Here is a 20,140-nt window from a genome sequence, read left to right as displayed (position 1 = left end):
GGTTAACCAGTGGGTAGTGCAGAAGCTCTTTTGTTGCTGGCTTGGTAAATCTAACTAGAGCGTAAACCACCAGCCTTGGGGATTGTCTGCCCTATTCCTTGAGTCGGCCCTGAGTGTGGCATTCCCAGTGTGGCCCATCCCAAGCCCCTGGTCACAGGGGCGCCCAGCTGCCTAAGGGCTTGCTTTGACACATGCACCTCCTGCCTCTTACTGCCTCATGTTTGAACTTAGCGTGGCATTTGTGTGTGTGGGAGATGATATACCCCCCCATAACATTGTACATTTAAACACAGAAGGCAACAGAGGACTGGCAGAGCCAATCCTCATCCTCAAACTAGTCCCCACCTTATGTGCCACCTGGGTCACTCTCTGCCAGAAGATGGGCCCCTTTTGTGGGGCTAGTTCACCCTGTCCCCCTGGGTTGAGGCCAGGGCATGGTAGCTCCAGGGTCAAGTCCGAATGGCTGTCCTCAACCTCTGGGTTGTGGGGTCCAATGGCTGGCACCAATGAAAGTCCCCTTGGATGCAGGGAAACGTGGTCTCGGGGCCAGAGTCAGTAGGAGGGAGTTCAGTGGGCCGCCCCCCAAAAGGGGTGGCCGGGTAGGGGGACCCAGGCCCTTCCTGCTCCACCAGGTCCCAGACCAGGGCTCTAGTAGTGGCAAATGGGTTCACCACTAAGTCAGTGGGGAATCCACCTGCAACACGTTGACTGCCTCTGGCACACTGGCTAGTCCCTCCTTGGGCTGCTTTCTACCATGACTGCGCCAGTGCGGGGCCAGTACACCCTGTCACCGCCCCACAGTTGGATCTGGGGCCCTGAGCACCCCGGTAGCCAGGATTTGAATCCACAAACCAATGTGCTTAATCTGCCCCCGTTTGAAAGGGTCCAAGTCCTTGGGTCTCTTCAGAATTTCCCCTGCAGACATTAAATCAGTACGTACCTGGGTCATTTTCCTGTGGGACCTTGAATGTGAATAACTTTTGCTGATGATGCTGTGTTACCAGACAATGGATTCCTTAGCAAATACCAATACCCTGGCTTACCAATGTACCAGCAATTGTTTAGCAGAACTCCCTATTAATTTTGTTGAAGAGCTCTGCTTAAAAACCAGTCCGCACAATGTAATTACGTTGTAAGTAATTGCATGTTTCTGTATTTAGCTTGGTAATTAATTAGGCTTACTGAGTCCAAAGAGCAATTACTATGTAATGTAGGCTGTGATTTAGAAAGTGGAAATAACAATTACTGAGTAATTACATGATACTGTATGAGAAAGCTCGTCACTTCCGTAGAATTAATACCTGCATAAGCCAGGGCTGAATTTGGCCCACTGATATATATTGTTATAATGTAATTAAATGGTCTCCAGTTAATATGTGAGTAAAATAACATTATAATCAACCAATATTATGTCTTTGTCTACTCCAGAATCTAGGAATCAGACATTCTTATGAGCTAGACAGGTCCATAAGCAGTAGAATAGATAACCCGCCTTGCATTGCAAACATCTGCGTTGGTTGTTTGTATTCTAATGACCTGGGCCTGCCTTCTGATCTTTTTATGCTATGTGAGAGATGCTAACAGAAACAGCTGTATTACATCTACTGAAATTAGGCAATTACTGATGGCTTCTTCAACATAACCCCACCTTCCCGCCAGGTTCCAGTAGGAATAGCTCCATTCAGCGTCCCCCCAGATCATTTGCTTCACTTCACTATTGCAGATACCAAACTTGGGGGGTTTTTTAATAAAAAAAAATTCCTCCTTGATCCCATAGCTTGCAGAATGCCTCTTTTCATGGCGCTCATTTGTAATTCAAATGTAATATTAGCTGATGTTTTATTAATGAAGGCGCACGGCAGTCGCAGTGGAAATGGCAACATCTCAGAGGCGTTCAGCCAGTCCCCGGGAAAGGAGGCAAGAAGGCAAAAGGACCTTCCGGGGTTTCTTACTGAAACCTTGCCCCTGGGCTGGTGGCCCACAGGGGTGTTGAATAATAGATGACGCCAATGTGGCCTTTAAGACTGTGTATGTCACATCAAGGAACTTACCCAGAAGCTTTTATTGAGCCAAAAATCCCACGGATTTAAACTTAAACCTACTTTTTGATTACACAAAATTGCTACTGCGTGTCCTTTATCATCTTATGCCTATTTTTACCTTGCAGGTTTCTCATGGATGGGAGCTAGCTGGTGACAATAGAGGGTCGTGTGCGAGTTGTCCCCCCGACCCCGGTAGCAGCAGCCCCAGCAGGCATTGTGACTCAGAGACAGCCCTCTCACCCTCCCGCCACCCGCCCCATCCTTGCGCCTGAGGTGCTAGAAAGTCACTGCTGGCCTACAGCAGCAGTAAATGATTCCCGCATTATTACTGCACTGGTTCAGCTCCCAGACGGTTCGCCACAGAGAAACGCAGCCAGCTGCCCAATGCTCTGTACTTGCCATGAAAAGCACTCGGTGGGAGGCTTAGGGAAACCCAGATGTCTGACAAGTGGACCGCATTATTGGGACACACGTTCAGGTGCTCTCCCAAAATGTATATCCCAGATACTGAAGGTGACTGGCAGCCTGAAGATGGAAGATGTCACGAGTTCTGAATACGAGCTGGCTCAGATAGGACCTCTCTCAGAGAAATTATCCTCAGCCCTTCTAGGCCATATCACCCTTTAGACCCTGAGGGTTGTGTTCCTGCTGGAAAGCTGCACCTTTTGGGGGGGTCTGAGGGACCAGGGTGCTTCTAAACTGGACAGAACTGAGCCGCGGGAAGCTAACACATAAGTGTACCTGGACAACCTGTTCTCTTGAAGGCTGGTGCAGCAGGCAGTCAATCTCACAGTAGGAGGCGCTCTCCGTGCAGCCTACAGCTGTGTCTGAACAGTCTGTTCTCTTGAAGGCTTGTGCAATTAGCCGGCAGTGAAGGACACTAGTTAAGGGCTCCGAGCTGTGACGCAATAAGGAAAGCAATACAAAGCTGAGCGGCATGTGGTGGCTGGCCGGCCAGCAGGAGCCCAGCAGAGATCCCTCTCCTGGGACAGGGAGAAACTGCCAGAGAAAAGCAGGGAGGAGAGACATGAACTCTTGCTCAGAGGCCTGAGAAAACAACCATGTTTCTGTTTTACCCAGAGACATTTGGGGCCCCTGGGGCAAAGCAGAAAATGGAGGGAAAACCTGCCCCTGAAAACTGGGGCAACAGAGAGGAACCTTTCCCTGTGATTGTCATAAACATACAGCTAAGGGTAGCATAAAATCCCTCCTTTACCTGTAAGGGGTTAAGAAGCTCAAATAACCTGGTTGGCACCTGACCAAAAAGACCAATAAGGGAAGAAGATCCTTTCAAATCTTTGGGGGGAGGTTTTTGTTTGTGCTCTTTGTTGTTCTCTCTCAGACAGAGAGGGACCAGGGCAGGAAAAACCATCTCCTAAAACCCTACCTGAAATAAGCATCTAAGATTAAAAAAGTTTTAAGTAAAGCAAGGAAATGCGTTAGATTATCTTTTGTTTTAGCTTGTGAATTTCCCCTAGGCTAAGAGGTAATTTTATTTCTGTTTTGTAACTGGGAAGCAGAATCAGAGGGGAATCCTCTGGGTTTTAAATCTTTTTATTTACCCAGTAAAGTTATCTTCCATCCTGGTTTTGCAGGTGTGATTCTTTTACCTTTTTTTTTAAAATAAAATTCTTCTTTTAAGAACCTGATTGATTTTCAGTGTCCTAAAAATCAGGGATTTGGGCTGTGCTCACTTTGTTAACCTAACGGTTGGTATACTATTCTCAAGCCCCCCCCGGAAAGGAGGTGAAGGGGATTGGGGGGATATTTTTTGGGGGGGGGATGGGGCTACTAGTGGCCCCTCCCTTAATGTTTGTTTTAATCACTTGGTGGTGGCAGCAATACTGTCCAAGGACAAGGAAAGGAATTTGTGCCTTTGGGACGTTTTAACCTAAGCTGGTGGAATATAAGCTTAGGGGGTCTTTCATGCGGGTCCCCACATCTGTACCCCAGAGTTCAGAGAGGGGAGGGAACCCTGACAGAGATACATAGAAGCGCTGGTTCCTGCATGCGAACCTTGGAGCCCTCAATCTAAGGCATGGCTTGGGAGGGGCCCCCAGGAGAAGGGATGTGTAACAGGGCAGCTTGCCCCTTTATGGTACATCTATACTGCAGCTGGCAGTGAGTCCCTCAGCCTTAGTAGACAGACTCGTGCTAGTGGGGCAAGTGCTAGTGTGTTGAAAATAGTAGTGTGGACATTGCTGCACCAGTGGAGGCTTGGGCTAGCCACCTGAGCTCGGACCGACCTGACCCCGTGTGGGTGTGAGCTCAGGTGGCTAGCCCCAGCCTCCAGCGGTGCAGCAGCGTCCACACAGCTATTTTTAGCACAGTAGCTGGAGCAGAGCTAGCCAAGGTCTGTCTACTCAGGCTGGGGGGCTCGGTCCCAGCTGCAGGGAAGACGTACCCCAGCGGGCCAGAAGGCCTTGGGCCAGTTAGGCCTGTGTAGGGTGTGGAACTTAAAAAGGAGACAAGCCCAGCAGATGAGGGCTTGCTGGGAGGGAGTGAAGGGGCTGATGTGGGACAAGCAGCTGGGCTTCAGCTAGCCTGAAAGAGGCTGGAAGGCCTGACAAACAGGCTGCTCTAATATGAAGCAAGAAGCTGGTTTCGCACTCAGAACTGGCTGAGGGCTTTGAGCTGCCAGAGGCTCTGAGTAGGCGGCTAGGCCGGACGTGGATAGTTGGGGTGATTGGTGCCCAGGAGCCAGCGGTTAGGTTGCAAGATGAGCTGTTGCTGCTGGCAGGGGTGTGTGTGGAGGGTGGAAGGCTGAGCCCAGCAGGGCTGAAGACACTTGTTTTCAGACTTGAGCTCACTGGCTCCTGGAAGGGCTTGAACACTTTAAAGTGGCTTGGCTGGGGGGCCATGACACCTCTACAGTGCCGTAGGCTGAAGATTGTTGTGGGGAAACTGAGGCAGAAGTGCTGCAATACCAAATTTTGCCAGGAGGGGGCGCTCTCTGGTGGTGAGTCTTGTAACAGGGGGCTTAACTAGCATGTATATAAAAACAGGGCCCCAGTTTACATCGCATCTGAAAGATTCTTCCCCCTTCCCCAGGCAAAAGCACGGTGCTCGGTTTGTTTCCTGGGCTGAGGTTTGAACATCCAGGTGCAGTGATTTCAGGGGTTAAGATGGAGGTTTGAGGTGCGCTAGCTGTAGTGAGTGGGCCTGGGGGAGCCTGGCAGCCAGCACAGGGCTTTGCAGTGGCATTATAGGCAAGGGAACCACCCAGAAAAGCAGGCTTACCAGGCCCAAGGAAGGCAGAGAAGATAGCTCAGTGGTTTGAGCATTGGCCTGCTAAAGCCAGGGTTGTGAGTTCAATCCTTGAGGGGGCCACTTGGGGATCTGGGATAAAAATCTGTCTGGGGATTGGTCCTGTTTTGAGCAGGGGGTTGGACTAGATGACCTCCTGAGGTCCCTTCCAACCCTGATATTCTATGACTCAGGCCTACGCACCCTTGGGTCCTGGAGTGGGTGGGGAGGCTGCTACTGAGGGGCATTGTTTGTATGGGGCTGGGACTGAGGGAGGGCTAGCAGGGGAAAGCAGAGTCTGAGGAGGGGGTAGTGGAGCCTGGAAAGGTATGAGGAGGGGCAGGAGAATTACCCACCGAAGCAGAACTTACCAGAGTGAGGGCTGGCTGGGAGACCGAGGGCCCGGACGTTGTGGAGGTCGAGAAGTTGCTGTGGAATACAGCTGCAAGCTGAAGCAGGGTGCTGGATACCAGGCAAGCAGGTTGCTAGGGCCCTGCGTGTCCCTACTGCGGACAGTCACTCCTTTTTTCCAGAGGTTTGGGGAAAACCAGACACATGGGCACCTCTGAGGTGGGCACACTATGTTCATATCCCCCCGCTGGGGCTGCCCGCTCTGTTCAGAGGTTTGGGGAGGACCAGACATGCTGGCATCCCACTGAGAGGTGGAATTCAGGATCTCCAAGTGACTCGCTGGCCTTGGTGGATACCCCTTTTGGGGGCTGTGCTCAGGGGAAAACTCTGACTGACACATTCCCCTTGGTCTATAATAGAACACGCAGGCTCCATTTCTTTCCATTCCTTTCTTCTGGGGGGAGAGCGAGAGCAGGCAAAGCCCCCATGCTCCCCTGTGGAGGAGGCAAAGGAAAGGGAGGGAGGATGTTGTGGCCTTGGATTAGATGATCAGGGAACTATAACTAGAGGTGGGGATTCAGAGTTCTTTGTCTCCCTCTTACGGCCTTGCATGAGCACCCAGGCTAGCCCTGAGAATGGCATCGCAGGCCCTGGGGTTGCTCCAGAGAACACAGCTGGGTTTGACTCCCGCAGGGGGGTTCATTCAGCCTGTCTGGGCAGCAATAACCTTATTTGCGCATGTGATTATGAGAATGCTGTTCATAACAACCTCACTACCTCACTGTTCTGACGGCCTCTAGTATCACAGCCGGGATCCTGTCAGCGCTACCGTGACACGTTGCAGGGTGAACCCAGCTGTCTGTGGTGTATCACTACCACCTGCTCACAGCAGGAGGGAGCCCCGTCTGTGTCTACCAGGGGAAAAACACCTCAGCCACCATCGGTTGACAACACAGGCGCTCTGCTCTGGGCTCCATGAGCTCTGCTCTTTCCTAGTAATTTACACACCCACTTCGTTACACTCAAATGCCCAGCCCCTTATCTTCTGGAAACCCGCAACCCACGCCAATCCGCTGCCTGTGTAGAGGTGTCACCTCAGTTTAACACTCCCCTTAGCACAAGGCACTTAGATGTGTCTATAGTAAAAACAAATTGAAGTTTATTTAACAGCGTTGGAGGTAGATTCAAATAAAAGCAAGTACAGGGGTTTGGAAACATAAGGTTACAGATAAAAGAAGAACATAAAAGGCAATCTTTAGCCTATGCTTATCAAAGAAAACTGGGATCCCCCTCTCAGGAGACCCGCCCGCTGGTAGAGTGTCTCCTCCCTAATGGATAATATCTTGTGCCCTGTCTTCTTCTCTGATACAGTTACAGACTATTGTCTCGTAGCCCAGGGGTGTCCTCTGTTCAGAGACTTTTCTTGGGCTTATTTTGTCTTTGTAAATGCTCCAGCCTGCATCTGGGCCAGACACTAAACACAGGGCTTGCGCTGGCCCCATGGATATTGAGTGTTCTCGGTGTTGACTGAGTCAGTTCTGAGACCTCCCCCGCCTCAGGTGGCAAGTTTCACTTCCAGCAGTTTGGGAGCGCAATAGCCTACGTTACATCACTCTAAAATTGTTTCCCGTACGAACATCTTGCAATAACCATGAAGATCAGCTAGTTCTTAGCTTTCGGCAGGGACCCCACACGACATCCTTCAATGCAACACTGAAAAGATGGTCGGCCACGGGGTAATATACTTGCCTGGGCATGTCTGCACAGCTGCCCCTGTGGGCTTCCCAGTGGCAGTTTCTGGAAAGGAAGTGGAGGAGTGAGTCCTATTGGCTCCTGCTCACTTTCCTCTCCCGTGTGGAGCCCACACACCAGGTCCAGCCTTGTTCACTCCCTGTGCTCTGTGTATGGGGGGATCTTCCCAGGCCCCTCGCACTCGCTTACCGACACACTAGTCTCTGTGTCAATGGCACTGACGCACAGGCCTCCTTCCCGGGGTCACAGAGAACGCAGGAGGTGGCCAGCTGGCTTCTAAGTACCTCCTGCTCCAAACACAGGAAATTCTGTCACTATGGTAAATACCCCCAGTGACTGCACGAGGAAAACTGAAAGACACTCGGGGGACCCATGCGATTCTCTCATAAAAGTCATTTATTAGAACAGCAAACACTTTTCTGTACGCAGCTATGATTGCAGTACAGCGTAAACTACGGGTTACAAGTCACTAGAAATCTAACAAGCATCATGAACATCATCAAGAACTGGGAATATAACGACTATGAAAAACGAGTCCACAGTGGCCCGGCAACTGAGTCTCATAAGAAATTAAACAAATAACAGATCAGCGTTGTCCTGCAACACAGCTCTTCTGTAGCTGAGATAAACTAATAGGTTTAAATGAACAAGATAGCACCCATTCAATAAATTAGGTAAACTTAATACTAGAATAACAATATAACAAAAAAGAACATTCTAAATAGAATGGTAAGCACTAAAAGGAAATGATTATCTATTTACATATGTCTTTTTGCTGGAACATTATTCCATTAGCTTCCCCTCCCACCCTATCCCCAGTTCAATTAACTATGTTTTTTCAACAAACTCAATTGCTTGGCAAATGGTGGGCAACAAAATGGAGTCTTTCTCCAGCCCCTGAAACTAATCTAGAGAGTGTCATCAACCAAAGGAAAGCGTAATAACATGCGGCATGCAGTCTCTTCACTACAGAAACGGGAAAAGTTAACGTTCTGGCATTTAAACACAGTGGTAATAATCTGTCGTTTTTACGTGTGACATTTGTCTGAATTACCAGAAAGTTAAGTTTGTGAATGGAAGCAGAATGTTAGGCACAGGTAGGCATGGCAACAAGCATGTTTATTCCTGAGAATGTGAATGCCATGGACTGTGATTCTGACTCTCTCTTTCCTCTTCTCTCTCTGTTCTCTCCTGCTCCCCAAGTGATGCTAACCTCGGAACAGAATGAATCCTCTCTACGAAAAAAAGGACACTGTCGGGTGGTTTTTTAAGGCTAGGTTTTCGCTGTAGCTATAAAAAAATAAATGCTAATATCAAAAGGGCCAACTGCAGGCCCTGTGAGATATGGCAGCACCGTGTCAGCTGGCACCGTTACGTAGCGCGCAGTTTATAGAGCCACTGAGTGGGTGCAAGTGCTCGTCCCAAGTCCTCTGGCAAATCCGCACTGCCTTGCAGTGCCTGGGAACAGGAGGATGGTAATCAGCCCGGTCCATCTACTGAGCTAAACAGAAAAGCCTTTGAAAATGATAAATTCTAGAACCAGAACTGTTCAATTAACATCTAATTATTCTGCTGAAACCAAGTGATCATCCCATCAGAAATGTAATTATCTTCTCCGGCTACCTACCCGTCTTAATTACAGTGGTCTGATGAAGCCCTGGCAAACCTCTTGGTATTTAAAAGTAATATCTTTGGGCCAAATCCTGCTCAGGGATGCACTGACTTCAGTGTGAACCACATCCACGCGTGAGGGAAGAATTTGGCCCTATCTGCTATAAAGGATATGACTGTCTCCAAATACTTGATGCATTCCACCTGGCTCTGTATAGACTAACTGGTAATCCAAGACCAATGTCTACAAATATGCTTGAGGGTACTCCACAAGAAAGGCCACAGGGAAAGAAACATCACTGGAGGTAATTTGACTGGCATCAGCAAATGCTTGCCCACAAAGGGCTCCCCCCCGCCCCGAGACTCTCCCTGGTTTCTTTAGACAGCATCTTTTGTCTGATGTATAACTCAGTCGAAAGTTATTGGAAGGGTTTCACTTGCAATGAACTGGTCAACAGCAACCACACTGGTATGAGGAAATGAAAAGCCAACATTTAAAAATAACAGCAAATCAAAGCAATGACCCAAACCGAAAAGCTGACACAGAGTAACATCTCAGGCTATCTAGGTACTTTATCAGCCAAAAGAGCTAAACAGCAAAGCAAACGCGCACAGTACGGTGCCGGAGACGCCAAGCGGGTTTGCCGTGCGGTCGTGGAGTACGAAGACTGGAGAAGGCCAGTTTCTTCTCTTCTCGCTTTTGTTTTTGGTTTTCCCTGGTCTCCAGTTACCAGCTGACCAAAGATTCCCCGGCTCCTATGAGGTCTCTTCTTGACAAAGTAAAGCAGCTCTCTTGACTCATCCTGAGAAAAGGCAGCTGGCGTCAGTAGTCTCATCACTGCATGGATGCCCTGGAAGTATAGAATTCGGGGACCGGCAAACCAGTGTGGAGCGTCACCTGCAACGACAGCCCTGTTACCAGAGAGCAATCTGCATTCTTCCACCCCTGACTTTGCTTACGAGAGTAAGGGGTCTAAACACCATGTGCAAGAAGCACTGTGTGCAGCTGGCATTCTGCTCTGGCTTACCAGAGTGCCCTGGCTGCTCGGCTTGACTAGCGAAACGGGCTGCAGGCCACGGCGCATCAGGGCCGTGGTGGACCCGCAGTCCCTGGCGCAGGCGGATTGCCATCAGCAGCACACGGAGCCGCAGCGGGAGCAGTGCGAGAGGAGGGGCACAGAGCGCTCGGCAGGACACGCCTCTGGTGTGATTGGGGAGCACAGGGGCTCCCTGACTGGATCTGGCTGATAGTGTATAACTTGCACCGTTCTCATCCCACGATGATTCAAGCTTTGTTTCCCATCTTTAAAAACCACCAGTCTTCCAAAGTGCCCAGAGGAATCTGTGCCGAGGAAAGGCCCCGCTGGGATAGAGGGCAGCCAAAGGTATTACTGGGAGCCCTGGCCCCCCAGCCATGCATCCTTCCCTTGTAATATTCATCGTCTCCACGCCTCTCCTCCTTGTCCCCTCTTGTGGTATTCCCTGCTGCTGCCTCATGCCCAGTTAGGGTGACCAGATGTCTCGATTTTATAGGGACAGTCCTGATTTTTGGGTCTTTTTCTTATATAGGCTCCTATTACCCCCCACCCCCATCCCGATTTTTCATGTTTGCTGTCTGGTCACCCTATGCCCAGTAGCGGGTTCGCTGCCTCCTCCCCCTTGTACCCGTGGCGCCGCGAACGCCAGTGATGCTCTCCTGACGTCTTTGGCAGACCTGTCCTGACACGGTACCTTTAATTCACACTCATCTGTCCATCCCTGTGCAGAACCAAGAGCAGGACGCAAGGCAAAGGCCACAGAGCAGGATAGGCCGGGTGGCACCAGAAGAGGATCACCCACATGTGATCGGTAATAAGAGGAGCAGGGATCACACGACTGGGTGCACCGAGCTCAAGGAGAAAGGCTCTCTGGGGATGCTGGGTCCCTAGAACAACTGTGGGCGCCAGGAATTCTGCCGGCCTCCCTGCCCTTAGCGCCTCTGTTGTGATCCAAGGCATTGCTGGTCACAGCTGGTCTGCGGCAGCAGCAGATCCCCCTGGCAGCATTTTCTCTGGGCAGGAATATAGACATGGGAAGGGACTTTCCCCTCATTGATAACTGAGCAGCTACAGATGCAGCAATTGTGGCAGAACAAGGAGTATGCAATGGAGAGGATTTCAAAGGTACAAAAGGGAATCAGGCGCCCAACTCCCTCACTCCCCTTTGTGTCTGTGACAATCTCTGCAAATATACTGGAAAGAACTTTCTGTGCACAGATTTCACTACAGATACCAGGGAATATGGAAGAGCACTTCTCTTTCATCTGTTATGACACGCATATTAGAGAAACTGCTATTTGCTTTTCTCAGGAAAATGATTCACAAAGAGAAGACTTCATCAACCAACCAGAGAAACGGCCAAACCACTGCTGGATTCTGTTTAGGGAAAATATCCCGTCAGGTTGTTCTTGTAACTGGCTGACCTACAGTCTCAAAACCTATGAGGATTGCCAGTTTTTGTGAACAGCGTCACAGAGTCTGTAGCTTGCTTTGTTGTCTAGATCACTGATATGCATACAGCTGTGTAGAGTTGTCCCTTCTCAGATTAATTCTCCTTTCTGCATAGTTTAATTCTCATATTCATCGTGGGAAGGAAGCGTAACTCGTTCTTTTACTTACAGAATAACGTAGGGGTTTTAGAGTCAAATTTACAAATGATTTTATCCAAAATAAAGTCTTCTGAATCCTAATAAAGCCATTTGAGTTACTCACACAGCTTTGGGGGAAAAGGATAATGAATGTCTTGAGTTTATTAGCAGTATTTTTATCAACATGTCCTTGGGCTTCTCTATTATTTGGGGATTTTAAACTTTATCTCTTCTATTGATCTGTCAGGAAGCAATGGGGTTTGATAAATATTCTCCTCTCGTAGGACAAAGTAACGGATGTAGAGACGGGAATTAAACTCATCGAGCAATGGTGCTTATATACACATATATACACTCATGTACACTGTCATAACTATAAAGGGAAGGGTAACAGCCCTCCTGTGTACAGTACTATAAAATCCCTCCTGGCCAGAGACTCCAAAATCCTTTTACCTGTAAAGGGTTAAGAAGCTCAGGTAACCTGGCTGACACCTGACCCAAAGGACCAATAAGGGGACAAGATACTTTCAAATCTTGGTGGGGGGAAGGTTTTTGTTTGTGCTCTTTGTTTTGGTGGAGTTCGCTCTTGGGACTGAGAGGGACCAGACATCAATCCAGGCTCTCCGAATTTTTCTGAACAAGTCTCTCATATTTCAAACTTGTAAGTACAGCCAGGCAAGGCGTGGTAGTTTTATCTTTGTTGTCTCAACTTGTAAATGTTCTTTTTGCTAGAGTGGTTACCTCTGTTTGCTGTAACTTTGAACTTAAGGCTAGAGGGGGGTCCTCTGGGCTCTTTAAGTTTCATTACCCTGGAAAGTTATTTTCCATCCTGATTTTACAGAGATGATGTTGACCTTTTTCTTTAATCAAAAGCCTTCTTTTTAAGAACCTGATTGATTTTTCCTTGTTTTTAGATCCAAGGGGGTTGGATCTTGATCCACCAGGAGTTGGTGGGAGAAGGAGGGGAATGGTTAATTTCTCCTTGTTTTAGATCCAAGGGGTTTGGATCTGTATTCACCAGGGAATTGGTGAAGAGTCTCTCAAGGCTACCCAGGGAAGGGAATTGGCACATTGGGAGTGGTGGCAGCGGACCAGATCTAAGCTGGTAGTTAAGCTTAGAAGTTTTCACGCAGGCTCCCACATCTGTACCCTAAAGTTCAGAGTGGGGAAGGAGCTTTGACATACACATACAAAGATACACAGACAAGTACCACAGAGTGTTGAACACACTGTCACTGCTCACTATAAAATCATAATCTTACTGAGGACTGCGTTGCTTAGCAACTTAATAATGGTACTCCGAATCGATCACCGGAGTCTCAGATTGCCATAAAATCAGGTTAACGCTGGATCAGCTGTGGAGAAAGGGCCAGACTACGGTTCTTAGAGGGCACAGAGATGGGGGATGCCCTTTATTCGGGCACAATGTTTGCACTTCGAGCCAATTCCCCCTTGTGCTCAAGGGCCTGATCCAAATCCCTCTGAAGTCAGTGGGACTCTTTCCATGGGTAGAGCTCATGGCTGCATTGTGCCTCTCTCTCCTGCCTAGGGAAGATTACCTTTGATGTCCATAATATTGCCCAAAATAAATAACTGAACCTACTACATGGGCACCTCATCAAACTGCCTGAAACGTCCTGACTTAACCGATTCAAGCTTATTTCTTCCTGGCGTCTTCGAGGAAGATTTTAACGAGCTTTGGGCAATGCTGCGGTGCTTAGAGAAGCAAAGGGTGACAAAGTGGGCAGACCAAAACCAGGCTCAGTGAAAGTGTCGGCCGCGTGAATGAAACCAATAACGCCTTGAAGAGGACAATAAGGGGGATAGGAGAAAATAATAATTGAGACTAAAAATACCAGATTAGTTCAGAGTAGGATAAACATTAAACGGTCTTCCAGTCGTCATTGCGGAGATAGAGTTCATGAATGGTCAAGAGCTCAAAAGAGAGCCTGTGTCTGAAATTGCTGTGTGTGGAACAGGATGCAGAACATCCTTGGTATTACACCAGTGGGACATGGGAGTGTAGCGGGTGGTTATCCTGCTCCTGCCCTGAAGGGCTGAAAACAGCCCTGGGAGAGGGCTGTGGCAAGGGAAAGGCTGGGCTGATTGGAAAGCAGCCACAGGTGTGGCTGGCTTAATGAGGTCCCAGCTGGTTCTTATAAGAAGGCTGTGAGCCAGAGGCCCAAGAGGAGTCTCTCTCCAGGCTGGGAGAGAGCAGGGCCGGGCTGCCTGCAGAAAGGGGACTGGGAGTGAAGCAGGGCTGGGGAGAGCCAGAGGAGCGGGGAGCTCCAGGCTGGCAACTCCCCAGGCTGCAGGGCCTGGTCCAAGGCCCATAGAGATATTGGGAGACAGAGGAAGGCAGCAGGTCCGAACCCCCTTGCCTATGATAAGTGGCTTTTACACTGCAGTGTGCCCCAGGGAGCGGGGGCTTGGTGATGACTGGCAGTAGCCCAGACTGCGGCAAGGTGGGGATTAGAGGGTTGGGGGGTTTCCCAGAGAGGGGAGACCCATAGAGACTGGTGGGGGTATTGCCAGGGGGCAGCCCCAGGGTAAAGGGGCACCGGGGTCCGGGAGGGACACGGGGCCAGCTACAAGCGAGACACCAGCCTGCAGAGGGCGCCCAGGCTGGAAAAGAGCAAATTCCCTGAGATGACCAGCAGGAGGCGCCACAGGGGTGAGTCCCGTGCCTTTACAGGGAGACTTTTAATAACTAGGGCGATTCCTGGAGGATGTTGATAAGGATGTTGATGAGAAGGCTGTTCCTGGCCAAGCTCTACTGAGCCAAAGGCAGTGGCACTCCTGTTCTCCTGCCATCCATGGGCGAGAAAAAGCGCAAGGAACAAGCTATGTGCTGTCCAGAGGCACATCCTGATGTCAGTGGCTCACCAGTGACCTGGGTCATTATATTTACTCTTCCAAACTGCCCTGTTCCACAAAGGTTCTCACCCCTTCTAGCCGCTGCTGAGGTTCTTCTTACACTGTTGAGAACACTCTAGTGGATAAGAATGGTGCTAAATGTACAGAAAGACAGTGCTCCAAAGGCAGGAGCTCGCCACCAGGTTCGGACCTTTTCTATGCTGCTGCTGTGAAACCTCTTTCTCTGACAAAGCACATACCTGTACATTCCTGTTCAGACTGACGGCAGGGAAGAACAGGCCCTCCATGTTCTCAAAAGCCACCGGGCCTTGCTGATCTTCGTTGATGGAAAATGTTAGGGTCCTCCTGGTTAAGTCAAGGAGCACTCCAACTGTGGCACCTTTTGTTATTCCCCCTTCGGTCCTGTTGGGGAAAGAGGAAGTCAGATGACGTGCATCACTTAATGCCATGCTACAGCGTCTGTACGGAATGGCGTCCCTGAAATGCACAAAACAACACCCCTGATCAGAGCCAGATTTACACCTTACACGCCCCTAGGCACAGCATCGTCAGCGCCCCCCCACCTACAGCTGATCTTCGTGTTTCACAGAGTTTTAGAGAGGTACGGCACCCCTAGAATGCCCCTAGGCACGTGCCTACTGTACCTAATTGTAAATCCAGCCCTGTCCCTGATTCCTGGCAGTCTCCAGTGAAACAGTGCAGCCTAAAATCACTTCAAGGGACAAATACACGTGTACACACGAACTGCACAATATTGTAGCCTAGTGATGATGGGCCAGATTCTGCCCCTTGGATACACACACGGGGCTCCCATTATCTTCAATGGAAGCGTTGGCAGGGAGGTGTGTCTCAGGGCAGAATTGTGCCCCAGAGGACAATCACATAGTTTGCAGAGACTTGGGAAAAGACTGGCTTCTCTGAACTTTTAAAACTGCGGCTCAGCCATTCCGAAGGAGCCACCTGGGAAGTCAGTGGGTGTTTGCCAGGCTGAGGACCGAGTATGGATCCCCAAATTTGGCCCAAACTGTTTGTGGATTATAGAACCTATGACCAAAGAAGTAAGGCAACCATTACACAATCAGAGCATCTCCCAGAATCATATACACTAGTGCTGTAAGACTGTGCCACACGCCGAAGTCTGGTGCTCCACAACACGTAACAAACATCCCAGTCTGTCACCCCTTTTAAAATTCTAGTCGGTATTACTACTGAGTCCCACTTTTCACTTCGCAGCTGAGGCCCTGATCCAGCTCCCATTGCAGTCAATGCAAAGACTCCCCAACCCTATGGGTGGGTCCCAAGGGCCATAAGATAGCTCTGCACTGTACGGGGAACTCTTGTTTCCATGTTAAGATTGACAGTAACAATGGACAGCCTAATGGACACAACTTAATACCATTACACGTTCCTCCACCTATATGGTGCCTGCAGACATTTCCCCTTGTTCCTTTCCCTCCAGATAAGGAAGCGTCATGGGGAATTATGTGGGGGGAGCACGTAGGAGACACAAAAGGATAACATGCTGTCACTTTAAAAGTACGGCAGAGCCACAGGTGCTACGAGACCCCTCCACAGAGTGTATTCTAAGATGGTTGCACATGCCAGTCTCATCTCAAACACAACCACAATTAGAATAATCCTCCGAGCTCAATGCTAATTGGCATCCAGGTGGGTCTCACCCATCTACAACCACCTACATCAAATGACTGGCTGAGTAGAGTGCTTCCATCTATTCAGCTGGTCTAGTGGTGGCCAACTGCCCTCAGTCATTAGCCATACACTACCAGTGAAAGGGCGGAAGAGCGTGTGGGAAGAACGCATTGCTTACAAAATAAGTGTACTATCCTGACAAACTGGCTTGCACGGAAAAATTGAGACAGAATTTCTACACCTCGGTATAGCACTCCGGATGGTATAAAAGCGATAAAGGTTTATTGGCACGAGTGTGGGATGAGTGCCTTACTCACGAGTGGTGAAATGTTCTGCCCGGATAGACGGATGAATGTTCAGAGGACTAGGAAGCAGAGATAGACCGGGATCATTTCATTCTTAGCACAGTAGGTGAAGTGTTCTTGTAGCTGGTACAGCACCAAGGATGTCTGAACTGCCCCTAGTTTATGCTAAGCATAAGGACTTCACCTTAGGCTCTAGAGAGCAAATCCATTCCCAGTGTACAGGTGTGCAGCTGCCATTGAAGGAGTAGCTTACATCAGGGTTGAGTTTGGGCCTTGATCTCTGAGAGAAAGAGAATCTAGAGAAGACCTGATTCCAGGGTTTGTGGCATACCTGTTGGTGTGTGAATTGTTGTGCATGAACCAGCTCCGGTTATTGTCCACATACATTGCCCAGGCTTTGTCGTCCTTTCCTAGCATGACATCCTTGAGGACATCAACACGAGCCACGCCAAAGGCCGGGTCTGGGTGGTTATCGTAACGATCGATCGACAGCTCCCAATAATGGAGCCCTTTGGAAAAGCCAGTTTTCCCCAGCACAACCCTGTCATCATAGCTGTTACAGGTGACAGTCAGGTTGTCATTGGAAAAGAGGATGTCAGAGTGTGCAGAGCCGGGATCGAACGAAAACCAGGCCACTGGAAATACACAAAGGATAGCTGTTTAGTACGGCTGAAACAATCCATTCCAGCAACAAAGCCACACAGAGGGGATGAGAAGCACCACGCGCCACCTTGCAGGAAGAAAGCTCAACCATGAGGTTCAGCAGTGGACTTAGGCTGCGCTTATCACCAAGTACAGTAGGGAACCGGCTCACTATAAACTCAGAGGAAGGTAGAGAGAGACTGGACTGACTCAGTAGAATTTACCCACGGGAGAAGGTCTCCTTGCTCAAAAATTATCCCTGTGGACATGGAATCACTGATGGAGGCTATTGCTACCTAGGCCTGGTAACTGGCAGACCAGCAACCCCAGAGTCATGGAGCCTGATCCTGCAAACTTTTACACAAAGGTTGGGGGTTGTTATGGTCTAGTGGGTAGGGCACAGGACTGGGATGCTGTAGATCCTGTTTCTATTCCTGACTCTGCCACTGACTTGCTGTGTGACCTTGGGTGAGACACACTGATTCTCTCCCATCTGTCGTTGGCCCTATCTATTTAGCCTGTACGCTCTTCGGGGCAGGGACTGCCCCTTGCTACATGTTTCTACTGCACCTAGCAGACTGGGGACCTGACTTTGGTTGGGCCTCTAGGTAGTCGTGTAATACAAATATTAATAATAGTTACTCTTACGACTAAAGATTACTCATGTGAGTAATGCCTTGCAGGTGCAGGCTCAGTGTGGGAAGGGGGACTAAAGTTTAGCAGACACTCTGTGTGAGTGTGTGTGAGGGGGGAGTGCTTGCAGGTCTAGTAATCAACAGCACACACAAAAATCTACATTGACCGACAGATTAAACAACAGCGAGTAACCTCCCTAGAGAACCTTCAATCTTATTTTTATAATATCTAGTTCATATGAGCGCTGGAAAATGTTGAGAACCTCTAGGAATCAGCATGATTGCCGATTTAAATACATTGCGACTTGGATACAGTAAACCGGACAGGTAGAACATCACCTTTTTGACAATACACAGAGTAACAGAATGTCATAAACCACTATCCAAAGCTTCATAGGTGATTTTTTCCTCTCCTATGATCTTTTGTGCATTTAATGTAGTTCAAACTGACATATCCACAACATAGTCTCACACCTGGACACATATGCTCACCCAAGTAAACCCTGCTTGAAAATAAAACAGATTTATTCATTGATTTACTGAGTCTTTTCACAAGCTGGCTCACTTACTGGTTTTATAACTCAATATAAAGGGTTCCATACCTGCCACCAGTTTTTTAATGTCAACTGTTGTCATTCCAAATGAAAGGCATGCAGGAAAGAAACAGGAAGTAAAATTGGCATTTATTAAAATAAAGAATTCAGAAATCTTTTTTTTGCTCACATACTTTTCCATGTAGTGCATGAATCTTTTTTCCCCCCCCATGTCCTGAAATGTGCGTATACATGGACTCACCATGAGCCTGCATTGTAAATGAAGTGCGCGTTAAACTACGCGGTGCATGAATCATTTGGTGAATTTAGCTGAGTTGGGTCATCTTAAAAGGGTTTGCTTTTTCCAAAAAGAATTAAGGGGCCTGATTTTGCAAGGTGCAGAGCACTTGCTACTCCAACAGAAATCACCAGGAAATGCAAGTTTTCAGCACCTGTAAAAATCAGACCCAAATTCCTGATTCAGCCACGTCAATGTCTAACTTTGAGTGCATGAATAGTCCAATTAGCTTCAATGGGACTAATCATGTACTTAAAGTCTGACACATGCTTAAGTGCCTTGGTCAGGTGGGGTCCAAATGTATTTTATTTTAAGGGTAAGAGTTTGATGGGGAGTCCATTTCCACAGCCCAGTTTCAGGTTTCTCTTTAAAACCAACAAGCGGAAGAACTTAAACTTCCTTTAACACCGAACCGAAATGACCATTCCTCATTCAAATCACTGGGATGGAATTTGAGAAACAGGGGTGCAAAGTAGGAAACAGTCTTTGATTATATGAGCTGTTTATTTACTTTGTCAAAAAAAGGCTTAACATACAAATCAAATATAAAAAAATGACCAACACAAAGTAAGAACCACTTAATTGTAATAAATATACTTGCCTAATTGCGAGTAAGGCGCTGACTGTGTCTCAAAATTGCATCCTATAAAGAGATACTATATTTCACACATCAAAGCTAAGACGTAACAACCAGTCTCACAAAAAATACTTGTAAACACTTGCAAAATTATCCATTTGGTCCAATCACTTGAGGCCTGATTCATTAAAAGCCAAAGACCATGTTCAAGATTTTCAAAAGTGACTAGTGATTTTGGGTACCCAATTTAGAGACTTCTGGAAGGGGTCTGATTTTCAGAAAGAGCGGCACACTTACCCTCTGACAATCAGGGGCCTTTAAAGTGTCTCAGGGTGGGAACCTAAAAACCCAAAGTATCCAAAATCAGTCGACACTTTTGAAGATCCTGGCCCCTATTTTCATTAGAGTCCAAGGGATTGTACTGGCATGTGAAAAGGAGCCTCTAGCAGCAAAAAAATAAATGTTTTCCCCATTCAGTAAATCTCCTTACACGCTGCATATTCAAAAATACTGTCCGCGACTTCCTCTGGGGAAAGAAATCGGAACAAGATGGGTAGACAGCATCTGACTTAGAGAGAACTCTCTCCAGTAAGACGGAGAATATCTAGTTATTCTGAAAAAATCATTTGAAATCCACCCCAAAAAAAGAGCAAGTGGATTAAGACTGACCGAGTCCTTGATCACTTTTCATGTTAACGTAGGTGGCTTTTAGGCAGCTACATAACTCTAGTTTAGCTATTGCCGTATTTTAAGAGTAATCATGCTACAGTGAGAGCTAAGCGTCATTATACGACATTACACTGAGCATTTACTGATGGCATTTGGTATTCATGGAAATTAGAGGCTGACCACTGAGCAGAGCCGGAGTGAGTGTGTGCAGGTGCTATGCAACCTCCTTCCATGGTTCCCGTGGCATATCCTGGAGCTCCTGTGTGCAGTCAGGAGACTGCTCTAACTACTGACTGCCGACAGCTCCAAAGGGCTGACACAGGGGA

The 20,140-nt window shown here is 48.3% G+C and overlaps 1 protein-coding gene across 24 annotated transcripts in view; it reads right to left on the bottom strand.

Moving 5' to 3' along the window:
- Window positions 1–7,769: 7,769 nt before the first annotated feature.
- The window catches only part of TRIM9 (tripartite motif containing 9), a 131,693-nt gene continuing 119,322 nt past the window's right edge, over window positions 7,770–20,140 (bottom strand). For 6 of the 24 annotated variants that reach the window (XM_065593953.1, XM_065593944.1, XM_065593947.1 and 3 more), the window contains 5 exons: window positions 19,170–19,211; window positions 18,340–18,363; window positions 16,792–17,095; window positions 14,745–14,982; window positions 7,770–9,900 (listed from right to left, as the gene is read on the bottom strand). In XM_065593953.1, coding sequence (XP_065450025.1) covers window positions 9,838–9,900; window positions 14,745–14,982; window positions 16,792–17,095; window positions 18,340–18,363; window positions 19,170–19,211 — 671 coding nt within the window. In that variant the 3' untranslated portion in view covers window positions 7,770–9,837. The remainder of the gene's footprint in view (window positions 9,901–14,744; window positions 14,983–16,791; window positions 17,096–18,339; window positions 18,364–19,169; window positions 19,212–20,140) is intronic. The other 18 variants (XM_065593956.1, XM_065593948.1, XM_065593958.1 and 15 more) reach the window with 6 other exon arrangements.

This window comes from Chrysemys picta, chromosome 4 (genome assembly GCF_011386835.1).
Source record: "Chrysemys picta bellii isolate R12L10 chromosome 4, ASM1138683v2, whole genome shotgun sequence".
NCBI classification, from domain to species: domain Eukaryota; kingdom Metazoa; phylum Chordata; order Testudines; family Emydidae; genus Chrysemys; species Chrysemys picta.
This window is presented reverse-complemented; position numbering and strand designations above follow the sequence as displayed.